We start from the raw sequence: 12,268 nt of genomic DNA on the forward strand, positions 1-12,268 counted from the left end.
GGGAACAGGCACGCAGGAAGAACGCCACTTTGTAGGACAGTATGGCGCCATATTGAGGATGATCTGGACCTTTGTCCATGGCTATACTCTCGGACTCTCATGCAAGCTAGCTTCGAGGTACGTATTCAGCCGGTCAGCGGTGTTAGAACAGGACATACTCCTTCTGTGGCTCCATCCACAGCAACCGATTCTGACACTACACTTGTCAAGAGAAGTCTGCCAGTCTTCCATTCGCGCCGTCATTTGAGTGCACACATTCTTGTAGAGCGTATGGCATTATACACGGTAAATCAAGCTATGAAGCAACGAGGCTTGCTGAACGGTATGGACAGATAGTTTGAAAAGTTCCATCCTCTGAATCCTCTTTAAAGCGTCTTGTCGACAGCATAAGCAAAGAAGATCCGTTCTAACCTCCCTCCAAGAACTTCTCATTCCGCGCAACCATCTGCCGTACCTCCTCTATGTTTCCATTTCGTGGCAAGTCCTTTTTGGGATTCCTTTTTCCTTCCATCAACATCACCCACGCCATCCACCTATACTCTCTTGGGAATTCAAGCAGGCTGTCGTCTAATACAATAGGCTCTTTCGGCGAGTTGGGCGATGTGCTGATCAGCCGGTCTCGAATGTAAATCACCTCTAAAGACACAATCTTCCATTCTCCGGCGACTTTGAGGAAACGGTTTAGTGCTCTCAATCGAGAGCCGAGCTCGTACTCGTGGTTCTTGTAGTCCGCGGGTCGTTTGATAAAGATGGCACTGTCGCTTATGGCCCGGTGGCCGCGAATTTCAATAACGTGCGGATCGATGAAGTGATCGATTTCGATGCCCTGATTCGTGGACGGACGTTTTTGAGATTGTTCCACAAACTTGTCTGCATCGCCTTGAAACCTATCATATCATTTATTAATGCCATGTCTTTTTACTGCAGTCAGGAGTGAACGTTGAAATGTTCGGACTTACCATGAAACGTTGATATATGTCTCATGGGCATCTGGATGATACTGACTTCGCAACTTGTCCCATTGCGAAGTATCGCGGTAGAATCTCTCTCTTTTCAGCAAGGCCACAATCGCAGCCTCGTCGGGATTGAAAGCCATTCTGCTAAGCTTTCCACTTCCAACAGTACAGACATCGTAGCTGCACAGATAGGAAGGACGTAATATACACGGAGATTGTGCAGCTGTGGCAAGTCATCGGTACCGTCTGCAAAGTACACGCGTGGTTGTGTAGGGTATTGCGGTACTCTCGCTGTCGTGTGACCACTTAGTTTGGAGAACATCGCCTCATGCTCCAGAAAAGGAGCAATAAGCTATTTTCAAGCCCACAAAGACTGCCTACCTCGTCCACATGCCGAATGCGGAGGAATTTGTGGGCATCTAGATCCGTAAGGTCTCAGTGAAGGCCTTTGTGAGCGTTCATAATGTCAAAGCTGCATCAGCCGTGCATTGCTCTGCATTGGCATGCTCTCCGATCTCAAAGCCTGATCTGGTCCCTCACGACGTTCTTCCCCACAGTCTCCGCTTGGAACCGCATGTGACATTTTGGGCTGGTGCCGTCACACCACATCAGTCCAGCACATTGCTATGAGAGCTCCATGCACAATGAAGCAAGTCAAAGGATTGACACAGAATGACGCCTATCAGCCAAGACTCATATTCGCCAAGCAGCCAACTGACTTTTGCATTCTGACTTCGCCAAAATAGCAAACACCCATTGAGCAGCGATGTCCGAATATTCGGTTCCCCAGGAGTCGGCACGAGTTTTACGGGACAAGATCCTGGGCCATCCATGCCACAAAGATCTTCCGATTGCAGCTCAGAAATACGTCGACTTTGTCAAGTTCAGCGGCCAAGATGCTCAGCTTTTTCTCATGTCCGCCGTCATCATCGAGGTCGATCCGAAAGATACCAATGGCCTGATCCAACCTACGGAATTGCGTGAGATGAACAGGGTGTCGCAGATCCCCGACTACGTGAGGTTATTAGCAACCTTGTTCGACATCTCCATGCGTTCTGTCGTGAGAGTAGAGTGACACGCCCCGAATTTCAAGCAGCACTGAAAGTGGTAAGACACCAGATTTACGGAGACAGCAAGCACCAGCAAAGCTGAGTCAAAAACAGTTGGCTCGGGCAGGCCAGATGACGGACGACACACGAGATGAAGTGCTGCTCCTTACGGACGTATTGGGATCCGAAGCACTGATTGACGACATCACGCGGGTTGTTGAAAGAGATACAGCTACTGTTACCGCTGTACTCGGTCCATTCTGAAGGGAGAATGCTCCAAGGAAGCACATGGGTGACTCGATCGTCCATGGTTTTGACGAGGCTGCACATGCGTACCTGCATGGCTCGATAGTGGATTCGGAGACTGGCAAGCCCATCTCTGGCGCAGAGCTGGATGTCTGGGAAGCAGCACCCAACGGGCTGTACGAGCAGCAGGATCCTGATCAGCCTGACATGAGCCTGCGAGGTATCTTCAGGACCGGCGAAGATGGGAAGTACTCTCTGTACTGCCTTCGACCAACAACGTACCCCATCCCGGACGACGGTCCAGCTGGAGATCTCCTGAAACTTCTCGATCGACATCCGATGAGGGCCGCACATATCCACTTCATGTTAAAGGCGCCAGGGTACAAGACCCTGGTGACTGAACTTTTCGATCGAGAGGATAAATACGTGAATAACGATTCTATGTTCGCTGTGAAGCCGAGCCTTATCGTGGACTTTGTGCCCCGAGCAGATGATCCCAAGGCGCAGTACACGGCCCAGTTCACGTTCAGGTTAGCTCCCCGCAATACATAGCTCATGTACACGGAAACTATCAACCAAGGTTCAGCTGCATGATGTTGCCCGCATGTGCTGCCCTCGTTTGCGGATGCAGGCTTCCGGGAGTATGCGCATCTTCTTGGCTTCCGATCTATAGCGCACAGTCGACACCATGTAAGGGCAAACGAAAGTTAGCCATCTTCAGGCAGTGTGCACAGTATGGCAAAGCCTGTCGATGCTCGAGGCATACCACAGGCTCTTTCGTTGCATGAGTGGCTGCAGGCAGTGCCAGCCATAATTACAAGCTGGAAGAAAGAAACGAATCAGGTTTGCATGTGGCTGCCATGGCAACGGCACAGCAGCCTTTCGCGCGGGTCAACTCACTGCTCAAAAGGCTGGCCATTCCCCTCTTATCAGCCCATCCATCCATTGTCTATCCAGCCCGAAATCATGGCTCGTGGAGTGGTGCTCCTCGTTACTACGCTTTCTCAGTTGCAGCTTGGCTTCGCAGTGTGCTATCTACCAAACGGACAAGAGACCACAGGCACCGTCTGCAACTCTACGGCTGAATTCAGCGCCTGCTGTGCCGAGGTTGACATGTGTACAAATCAAGGATTTTGTAAAAGCCCAGATGATAGTGCATTCAACTGGTACTGGCGCGACGGCTGCACCGATCCCCACTGGAAATCGTATTCGTGTCCGAAGTATTGTTACAACTCATCGACAGGTATGAAGATGATGCGGGTCCACTTGACGAAGAAGTCGGTACATAGCTGATCGAAGTCATCAGCGAGTGGAGCGTGGACGAAAGATTGGCTCCTGATCGCATGCTCGCAGACGACTTTCTGCTGTACGGCTACCTCGTCTATTTACGATCCAAACTTGCTGCGATGACCAAGACAGAGTCTTCGATGCAGGTCCAGCTTCGTATGGTGGCGGGCATACTGTTTCCACGTTGGCGTTTTACGAAACCATGACGGCAACAGACAGTACCAGAAGCGCAACGGTGTCTGCAGCAGAAGCTCCGGCGACCACGTCCACACAGCGCGCGCCCACTACCACAATGAACCCACCAGCGTCGACGAGTACGGAGACAGAGCCAAACACGGGCTTGAGCTCTGGAGCAAAAGTTGGGATCGGAGTTGGAGCAGCATTTGCGGCGCTTGCACTCGTTATGCTTGGAGCTTTCGGGACCATTGTCGCAAGGAGAAAAAGATTTCCTCGAGGCAAGTCGACTGACGAGCCTGAGAAGCCACCAGCACATTGGCATAGTCACAACGAGCAATCTCAAAACAGCGCTTGGAGTTACGAGGTGGTGAATCAGACACTGATGGAAGCCGATCCTCACGCGGCCAGGAGCTTTTGGCCTCTTGAGCTGCCTGATGTTGAACCCGCGGAGTTGCCATCACGGCGATAATGACCGCAGCCCAGTTCTTGGCGAACAGCTTGGTGAAATTTTTGAAACCATGTTGAACGACCTCATAATTCTACTACATGTTGTGCCCAGTGTCAATAATGCCCTGGCTTTTGCCTAATGTACACTGACTTCTCCTCCAGCCACGACAGCACTGCATTTGAACCCTTAGATCTTCCGATCCCGGAGACCTTGTAGCCACCAAATGGTAGTTCGTACGAGTCAAAAGGCGATGTACAGTTGACGCCAACGTTGCCGGCCTCCAGCCCTCGAGCAACGCGAAGAGCGGTGTCGACATTCGATGTGAACACAGAAGCGTATAGACCGTCTGTGTCAAGTAAGTGAGCACTGCTCAGCTTTACAGGAATTGCACGACTTACACTCTGATGCATTCGCCCGCTGCAACACTTCGCTTTCTGTGTCAAACTCATGCAGCACGAGCACTGGCCCGAACACCTCCTCGACATTGATACGACTGTCGTCCTTGATGTTGAAGAAGATGGTCGGCTGCACATAGTTCTCGCCGACGTTCGATGCTTTGCCACCGGTCAGAGCCTTCCCGTATTGGTTGCCAACTTCGAGGAACCGAGCAACTGCTTTTGCTTGCACTGCATCTGCTTGGGGTCCGAGGTCTGTATCTCCGGCTGTTGGGGCCCCAAGTTTCAGCGCCTCAAAGCGAGCGATAAGTAGCTTTTTGAAGGCGTCCGCAGCCCCTTTTTGGATGTAAGCTCGTGAAGATGCTGTGCAGACTTGGCCTGAGTCTACATTAAATCGTCAGTATACGTCCAGCGGAAGAGATCAAACCTGACGCACTGTATGTGATTGACGTCGTTGCCAACTCCGCTGCTGCTTCCAGATCCGCATCCGCAAACACGATCAAGGGAGACTTGCCACCGAGCTCCAGGTTGACCGACTTCAAGTTCGATTTTGCAGCGGCTTGCATCACAGCTCTGCCAGCTCTGGTTGAGCCCGTGAAGCTGATTCTCCTGCAGATGTCGTTAGATAAGTCATCCTCGTTAACAGAACAGCAGTTCTCACCTGATCTGCATATGGCTCGAGAGCAGCTCACCCGTGGGACCAGCCCCTGATACAACGTTCACGATGCCTGGAGGAAATCCTGCTTTCAATGCCAGCTCCGCAAGTACAAGACCCTGCATTCTGTATTAGACGAGACTGACATAGCAGTAGACAAAGCACTCACGCTAAGAGGACTCTTCTCTGACGTCTTCAAGATGACGGCATTGCCAGCGCCACAGGCAGGCGGAACTTCATGGCACCACTTCACACTAGTCAGAAACGCTCTATGATAACTTGCCACTGAAGAGCTTACAATCATGGTAGGAAAGTTCCAAGGCACAATCGCAGCAACCACACCGAAAGGCTGTCGTAGCGAGATATTCAGATGATTCGGCGCATTGAGCGCTGACTGGCCATATGCTTGTTCGACCTGTCCCGCGAAGAAGTTCGTGATATCACAAGCCGTCTCAACCTCTCCGCGATGAGCTGAGACTGGCTTGCCCATGCACACGGCGTCGAGCTGCTCGATGTCAGCACTTGCCCCGAATTTGCAATGTCTCTCGACATACCTCTGCGAGATATCCAGCATTCTGCTCCATGAGATCTGCGAACTTCCTCAAGACTTTCGCTCGATCCTTCGCAGCCAACGCAGCCCAGGCTGGTTGGGCCTTTTTGGTTGCATCAACCGCAAGCTGGACATCCTTCTCTGAAGCAGCCGGCACGCTTGCGATGAGCTCTCCTGACACAGGGTTCTGCTCAAGTATCAGTCCTTGTTGCTTTGATCGTTCCATGTATCTTACTTTTACGTCGAATCGCTGGCTCGGCGACCCTTCGACGAACTTGCCATCGATAAAATGTCTTGTCTCGTACTTGGCCATGATGATATTTTTCCTATACGGGAGTCTTGTCAATATGCTTTGCCCATCCCAATGCGATTCTTTTGATGCCTCGAATTCAAGTCCTCCGTCATGTGATGTCGGGGTTGCGAATTGCGTCTCGGCTGTGAACTTAGCCGTGTCGGAAGGCTGCGAAAGCGGAACCATTGCCTCGAAATGGCGATTCGGTCGCTTCACGATCAAGTCGGCTGCCAACTCTCCACGTTAGGCCGCTTCCGCCGCACTTTCGGTCGAATGCAACAGGCCATGGACTGAACGCCCTTCGTGGTATGTCTCTGCGACACGAGTGGCTCCATGCCGCGGGCGTTTTTATTGACTCCATTGGCCCTGTTACGTGCGCCCAGTCCCCAACGACAGTGGCTTTCTGGCAGATCTGTCATTGCTAAGTTCAAACTGCGATCAAGTTCCCTCTCCTTCAGTTCGCAAGGCAGGTTCCACTGTGATCAGAGGAAGACGAAGCTCGCGAAACGGGACGCCCAATCGTGGTCGGATAAGATATACTCCGAAGCGTTCTGAACCATGTAACTGACCTGTTCACGTCAATGGAAGTAAGACTTCTAAGAGTATCGTTAAGCGTGAGATCAGGCCAATTCAAACCAATACCGACGTAAATCAGCCATGACCGGACAATCGAACATCTCCCTGGAGCCACGAGAGATATACCTTCTCGGCATTGGCACCGGGCACTCCGTTGGACCACCAATGCACAATTACATCGCGAAGTCTCTCGGACTGCCATGGACGTACCATACCAAGGAGTGTCCCTCGATAGAGGAATGCCTGGCGCTGCTGCGGTCGAAGAAGTGTGCCGGAGCAGCAATCACGATGCCGTTCAAGCACACCGTATTGGCCCACCTGGACGAGTACGACGACCTCGCAAAGACTCTGAATGCCTGCAACACAGTGACCCATACTACAGACGATAGACTGATAGGGTCGAGCCTCGACTGGTGTGGTATAGCTGGCGCTCTGCAAGAGAGCAGCGTGGGACTGGACGAGCCGGCGCAGAAGATAGGCCTCGTCATCGGGGCTGGTGGAGCTGCACGCGCTGCTGTATATGCTTTGGCCACCGAGATGGGATGTAGCACGATCTATATCTTGAACAGAGATGTCCAAGAAGTATTGGATCTCCAGGCAGATGTCGAAGCGCACTACGTCAGGAAGCCGTCCATCGTCCATCTCTTGGCTGAGGAACAGCTAGCTGGCTCAGCCACGCCCACATATATCGTCGGCACTGTTCCAGATTTCGAGCCTTCCACGAACGAAGAGAAGACCGTCAAAGCGATTTTGGCTGCCGTTTTGGCCAGGCCCGAGAAAGGGGTTCTCCTTGATATGTGCTATAGGCCAAGGCGCACGAGACATATCCAGCTCGGGGAGCAGCATGGCTGGCGGACCATCGAAGGGATCCATGTCGTTGGCCATCAAGCGGAGCATCAGTGGCGGGCGTGGGCGGGCGAGGAGAGGGTGAAGAAGTTGGACAACGACGGTCTTTGGAGGGAGCTGCGAAAGGCGGCTGACGAAAGTTCTCTAGTCACACCGAAGATGTAGATGCTGTCGCCGAGTCTAGGCATGTATTTGGATTGTTTGGTAGATTTGGCATGTGAAAGTGTTCTTCAAACACTAAGCGCTAGCGCGAACTTTGATCTGTCGGCTCTGTTTGCCAGCAGCTGCCAAATTCCCCTTGACTTAAGCCGACACAAACCATGAGCACGCAACCAAAGCAACACGTGCATAACACGTGCATACAGACCAACCACCACGTGCCCAGCAACATGGCGGTCACGATGCTCGCTCGTCGCGCCATGATCATGCCTCGCATCCTCGCATGCGCTCCCTCGCCACCGCAGTCGCCTGCTCTCGGTTCTCCCACTTGAGCGACGGCTCTGGCAAGACTACTCCACCGAAGTATCACTCCGACAAATGTAGGCCTTTAATCAAGCAGTGCGCGATGTCCGGGGGCATATACTGACACTCATCTAGTCCACGACCCGGTATTTCTCGACATCATCGACAAGATTCGCCGCGTCCGCCGCGAGGCCGCGAAGTCCGGTCCGTACACCATTCCATCCAACGTGATGAAGTCCCTGCCCAGCAACTCCGAGGAGCAGCCCGCCTTGCACAAGCAGTACCAAATTCGCCTCCGTCCCGGCATGTCCTACGATGAAGACACAGAGGTGGTTGCGAAGATCCTCGACTGCATCGACGATGGTCAAGACGAGCCGTACACCATGGTCGGAAGCTCCACTGGCGACGACTACCTGGGGATGTTTCTCATCGTCATCCCAGACCGCCCATCGCTCGCCGGCGAGATTCGACAGATCCCAGACGTCGAGTCCGTCACCACCCAGCTGTGGCCCTTCCCGGTCGGAGAGCCTCAACCTCCAGTTCCGAGAGGCGCCGAAGCCGAGACCATCCAGCGCGAGTACGTCGTTCGCCTGCGAGGCGGCCTGACCAAGAAGGAGAAGAACACGATTGTGGACAAAGTCAACGAGAAGATGAAGGCGAGCGCTACGGAGAAGGATAATGTGCTCACCTTGGGTGTTGTCAGCCGCTACGACTTCACCCAGACGCTTCTCATCGTGAGAGGCCCCTCGTGCGTCTATCCTCCGTGCAAGATGCTGGAGGTCGTGCGTGGCGTCACCTCGGTCGAGCCGCGCGTGGAATACCGCTACCACTGAGGCCGTGATCCTGCTTCAAAGCAAACTCCCCCTGAGCAGCAAGTCAGCTACAACAAGATATACCATTGCAGCAACAGCACTGACCATGCTACAGTCAGTCGTGAAGCTCTGGGGATTTTGTTCAGAAGGAGACCGGGATGAAAAGGTGTGCAAGGAGTCAGAAGGGCCTCGGCATTGACTTTATGCGGACTGCATGAGATACCATACAGAGCAAAAACACTTCTTCAAGTGCTGAAAGTTCCCCCACCTCCTTTTCATTGCGTCAATCCGCGAACGTGCCTGTTAGCATTTCTCATTATGCCCGTCTACCACATCGGTAAGCCCCTACACGCAGCTCCCTTGCTGCAATAGGTCTACCAACTGATGCCATGGTCCAGTTCTGTTCCGTCTCAAGGAGTCCTACGAGAAATTCGACCTCGATAGCTGGCAGACTCAGGTCGAAGGTCTCGTTGGTGTAATTCCCGGTACGATCAACCCGTTCCTAAGCAAAGGCTTCACAGCTCATAATCGACCAGGTCTCCGCTACGTCGACGTAGGAGCACCGTTACCAGCGACAGCTTTCAGGGCCAAAGGTTTCAATGTTTCTCTCGTGGCGGTGCTCGATGGCCCAGATGATGCGCCTGTATACGCAGAACATCCCGCCCACGTCAAGTATGATCTTCTTCGACCGGTCTGAGCTACAGTGCAGGTTGGGCTGATTGACGGTTCGCAGGATTACTGAAGACCTGAGACCAAAGCTATTCGATGAGGTTGTGGTCTGCGATATGGAGTTTAAGGATAGATCCTGAGCGACTATGGATGAGGGCCGGACATTGGAGGATGTTGCTTCCACCTTCGTCCCATCATTATGTGGTTAGCCACCGCTACCTGATCACCATGGTCCAAAGCAGCTCGAAGTGTCCTCCATTCAAGCCTGCCAGTGACTGTACTGTACAATTGAGTTCGCTAAGGGCTGTGCCGGGCAACTTCCTAATTCGGCCATCCCGACATTGGCTTCAGGACGTTCGTCACTCCGTCGGGCCGGTCAGCCCGGAGGAGCTTCGCAACTGCTATTCTCCGACACAACATCCGTAAGCATTGCAGCACGACACAGATGTAAGGATGTTTCATTATCCGTTGTTGCATTCAAATCCTCTGCAACCTCAACCATGTCCGACCCACCACGAAAACGCCAAAGAACGGCCAGAGCCTGTACCAAATGCCGCCAAGGCAAGCTGAAGTGTGATGGAGAGCTGCCCTCTTGTTCGACATGTCTCTCATCCAGGAAGACATGTTCATACGAAGCGCCGCAGAAGAGGCGAGGCCTCAGAAGCGGATATGTCCGAGCAATGGAAGCCTTGCTCGGTGTTGTCCTGGAACAAGTCGAAGGCAGTGAGGATGTTTTGATCCAAATGCTGGAGGAACGCTTCCACGAAGGTTTAGAGGGTTCTTCATGGGCAGTCCATCTCGTGGAAGATCTGGCGGAGTCATGGAGGCAAAGCCAGCTGGGAAAGGAAATGGAACGTCTCATTCCGAGGACCGGTGATGGCGAAACGGAGGCGGAGGTCGAGAGGGAGCAAGAGCTTTACAAGTCGAACCTGCGACAGACGACAAGATACCGCATCCTACCAGCACAACTAGGAGAGACAGTCAACAGTCCCGCCCGAGGCGTTACATCTCAGAAGCCTATTCGGCCAATGAATGCCTTCAAGGCTCTTGAAACTGAGGGACCACACTCTCCTTATCATGAGCTAACAACGCTTCCCGACCACAGCGTTGCCTTGATCGAGTCCTACTTCATCGTTGTCCACAGTTGGTTCCCTATCGTCGAGCGCCATCATGTCTACCGAACGTACTATCAGTACGCGAAAGGGCAAGAGGTCCCTAGTCAAGGCTGCTTCAGCTGCCTGCTGGCAATACTAGCTGCCGCTGAAGTACGGCGAGCTTTTCAAGCTGCGTCAGAAGATAGCGACTCGGTAAGGACGGCTCTTGAGTTGCTTCATACAGCCCTGGAGTCCATACCCAACCAGTACCAAGCCGTGGAACTCGGCCATGTGCAAGCGTTACTCATATTGTCACTGGCATACGTGGACATGGGACGCCCCGAAGAAGCATGGGTGATTGTGGGCAGAGCTGCTCAGGCGCTGCAGCTCGCCGGAGAGAGATTGCAGAAGGACAAAGACAAGTTCACGCACGTCTTCCGCGGTTACCAAATGCTCGATTGCATTCTTGCGACCAAGCTACGCTTGATGCCGTACCTGTGGCATGGACCGCTGTCGAATATGGGCAAGGTGGAGGAGGATGGCATGGAAGAGTGGGCTTCTGTTGATGGGATCTTCTACTGCCGCACGAAACATCCAGGCCCAATGTTGGCGCTCAGCACATTCAACCAGCTTGGCGATGCCGCACATGAGCTCGCAGAGGTCTTCGCTACAGACCAATCGCCAGGTGATCGCTCCGACGGAAAGGTCGTCGACTCCAATGGCCCCGCCGATACTGGATCCAGGCGTCGACAGCATAACGGTAGTTTCGATGTTTTGACTCCACAACGACTGACACTTTATCTGCTCCGCCTTACGAAAGATTTGGTCAGAAGCCGGCAAGATGATGACCAAAAGGTCTCTGCATCGAGAATCCGCGAGCTTTCTCAAACATATACGACGAACATTGACATGTACCAGCCGCATGCGATTCCAGCATTGATTCAGGTACTTTGGACGATCATCATTGATCATGCAGAGAGATTTCAGGCAACGGAACGTACATCAGCATTGCAAGGCATACGGACAGCGCTGTTGGCAACACCAGGGTCTCCCATACTGTCCATGGCCAAGCAGAAGCTCTCGCACGCACTCTCGAATCGACAGAGAACTGCAGTAGAGCCTTCAATGATACCTCTTACGCCTATGACGAGCAAAAACTCCCAAGCAGATATTGTGCCTCGCCCAGTGGTAGATCTTATGCTCACAAAGCGAATGCCCGCTGTCGCCGGACTGGGGATTCAGGATGTCGACTTCAGTCTAATGCCAGAGCTCGAGGATGAATCTGGAGTTCCCGACCAAACACTAGATCAGATCATGGCGCAACTTCAAGGTACCACCGTTGTACCGACTGCCAGTGCGCCGATCAGCCCTGAAATGGGCTCGAATCTGGGAGCTAGCAGCCTCAATAGCAACAGCCAAGCTCAAGCTGAGGGCTACACCGACCCTTTCTCATGGTAAGTCTTCAAAGGCCCGCTTGTTTTGATCTGGAACTGACCTACAACAGGGACAACGAATGCGAGAATAGTCTTCAGAACTTGGGGTTTCCTATCCTTGATGACCGTGGCACAACCATACACCCCCTGCTGAACCTGCCCGCTTTGCCACGGTGAAGATTCTGTGGGCTGATTGTACCCAAAGTCGGCAAAACATAACAGGCCCAGTCGAGCGATAGATACGGTGTTCGACGAAATGACCGAAAATGGTAACAGCAACAGCCAGGAGTTCAACATGTCAGACCAGGGCATACTCGTGGC

The 12,268-nt window shown here is 52.9% G+C and overlaps 8 protein-coding genes across 8 annotated transcripts; 6 read left to right on the forward strand and 2 right to left on the reverse strand.

Moving 5' to 3' along the window:
- Positions 1 to 406: 406 nt before the first annotated feature.
- M409DRAFT_29566 (uncharacterized protein) lies at positions 407 to 1,096 on the reverse strand (the record flags this gene model as incomplete). The annotated part of the gene is made up of 2 exons (XM_033809532.1): positions 407 to 887; positions 960 to 1,096. The coding sequence occupies 2 exons, from the start codon at positions 1,094 to 1,096 to the stop codon at positions 407 to 409; spliced, it is 618 nt and encodes a 205-aa protein (XP_033660845.1).
- A 626-nt stretch (positions 1,097 to 1,722) lies between these two features.
- On the forward strand, positions 1,723 to 2,962 carry M409DRAFT_70704 (uncharacterized protein; the record flags this gene model as incomplete). The annotated part of the gene is made up of 5 exons (XM_033818856.1): positions 1,723 to 1,890; positions 1,950 to 2,063; positions 2,120 to 2,251; positions 2,291 to 2,781; positions 2,947 to 2,962. The coding sequence occupies 5 exons, from the start codon at positions 1,723 to 1,725 to the stop codon at positions 2,960 to 2,962; spliced, it is 921 nt and encodes a 306-aa protein (XP_033660846.1).
- Positions 2,963 to 4,276: 1,314 nt separating this feature from the next.
- M409DRAFT_37826 (uncharacterized protein) lies at positions 4,277 to 6,076 on the reverse strand (the record flags this gene model as incomplete). Its single annotated transcript, XM_033810803.1, has 8 exons — positions 4,277 to 4,509; positions 4,562 to 4,942; positions 4,995 to 5,167; positions 5,220 to 5,332; positions 5,383 to 5,460; positions 5,512 to 5,718; positions 5,768 to 5,950; positions 5,999 to 6,076. The coding sequence occupies 8 exons, from the start codon at positions 6,074 to 6,076 to the stop codon at positions 4,277 to 4,279; spliced, it is 1,446 nt and encodes a 481-aa protein (XP_033660847.1).
- A 636-nt stretch (positions 6,077 to 6,712) lies between these two features.
- M409DRAFT_37827 (uncharacterized protein) lies at positions 6,713 to 7,642 on the forward strand (the record flags this gene model as incomplete). Its single annotated transcript, XM_033810804.1, has 1 exon — positions 6,713 to 7,642. The coding sequence occupies one exon, from the start codon at positions 6,713 to 6,715 to the stop codon at positions 7,640 to 7,642; it is 930 nt and encodes a 309-aa protein (XP_033660848.1).
- Positions 7,643 to 7,919: 277 nt separating this feature from the next.
- On the forward strand, positions 7,920 to 8,772 carry M409DRAFT_29571 (uncharacterized protein; the record flags this gene model as incomplete). The annotated part of the gene is made up of 2 exons (XM_033809533.1): positions 7,920 to 8,016; positions 8,075 to 8,772. The coding sequence occupies 2 exons, from the start codon at positions 7,920 to 7,922 to the stop codon at positions 8,770 to 8,772; spliced, it is 795 nt and encodes a 264-aa protein (XP_033660849.1).
- A 297-nt stretch (positions 8,773 to 9,069) lies between these two features.
- On the forward strand, positions 9,070 to 9,560 carry M409DRAFT_29572 (uncharacterized protein; the record flags this gene model as incomplete). The annotated part of the gene is made up of 4 exons (XM_033809534.1): positions 9,070 to 9,088; positions 9,150 to 9,236; positions 9,288 to 9,423; positions 9,485 to 9,560. The coding sequence occupies 4 exons, from the start codon at positions 9,070 to 9,072 to the stop codon at positions 9,558 to 9,560; spliced, it is 318 nt and encodes a 105-aa protein (XP_033660850.1).
- A 330-nt stretch (positions 9,561 to 9,890) lies between these two features.
- Positions 9,891 to 10,091, forward strand: M409DRAFT_34901 (uncharacterized protein; the record flags this gene model as incomplete). The annotated part of the gene is made up of 1 exon (XM_033810335.1): positions 9,891 to 10,091. A coding segment is annotated over one exon (201 nt), but the record flags the coding sequence as incomplete, so codon positions are not given.
- A 9-nt stretch (positions 10,092 to 10,100) lies between these two features.
- Positions 10,101 to 12,124, forward strand: M409DRAFT_29573 (uncharacterized protein; the record flags this gene model as incomplete). Its single annotated transcript, XM_033809535.1, has 2 exons — positions 10,101 to 11,968; positions 12,019 to 12,124. 2 exons carry the CDS (start codon positions 10,101 to 10,103, stop codon positions 12,122 to 12,124), a joined length of 1,974 nt encoding a protein of 657 aa, XP_033660852.1.
- Between the last annotated feature and the right edge of the window lie 144 nt (positions 12,125 to 12,268).

This window comes from Zasmidium cellare (genome assembly GCF_010093935.1).
Source record: "Zasmidium cellare ATCC 36951 unplaced genomic scaffold M409scaffold_53, whole genome shotgun sequence".
NCBI classification, from domain to species: Eukaryota; Fungi; Ascomycota; class Dothideomycetes; order Mycosphaerellales; family Mycosphaerellaceae; genus Zasmidium; species Zasmidium cellare.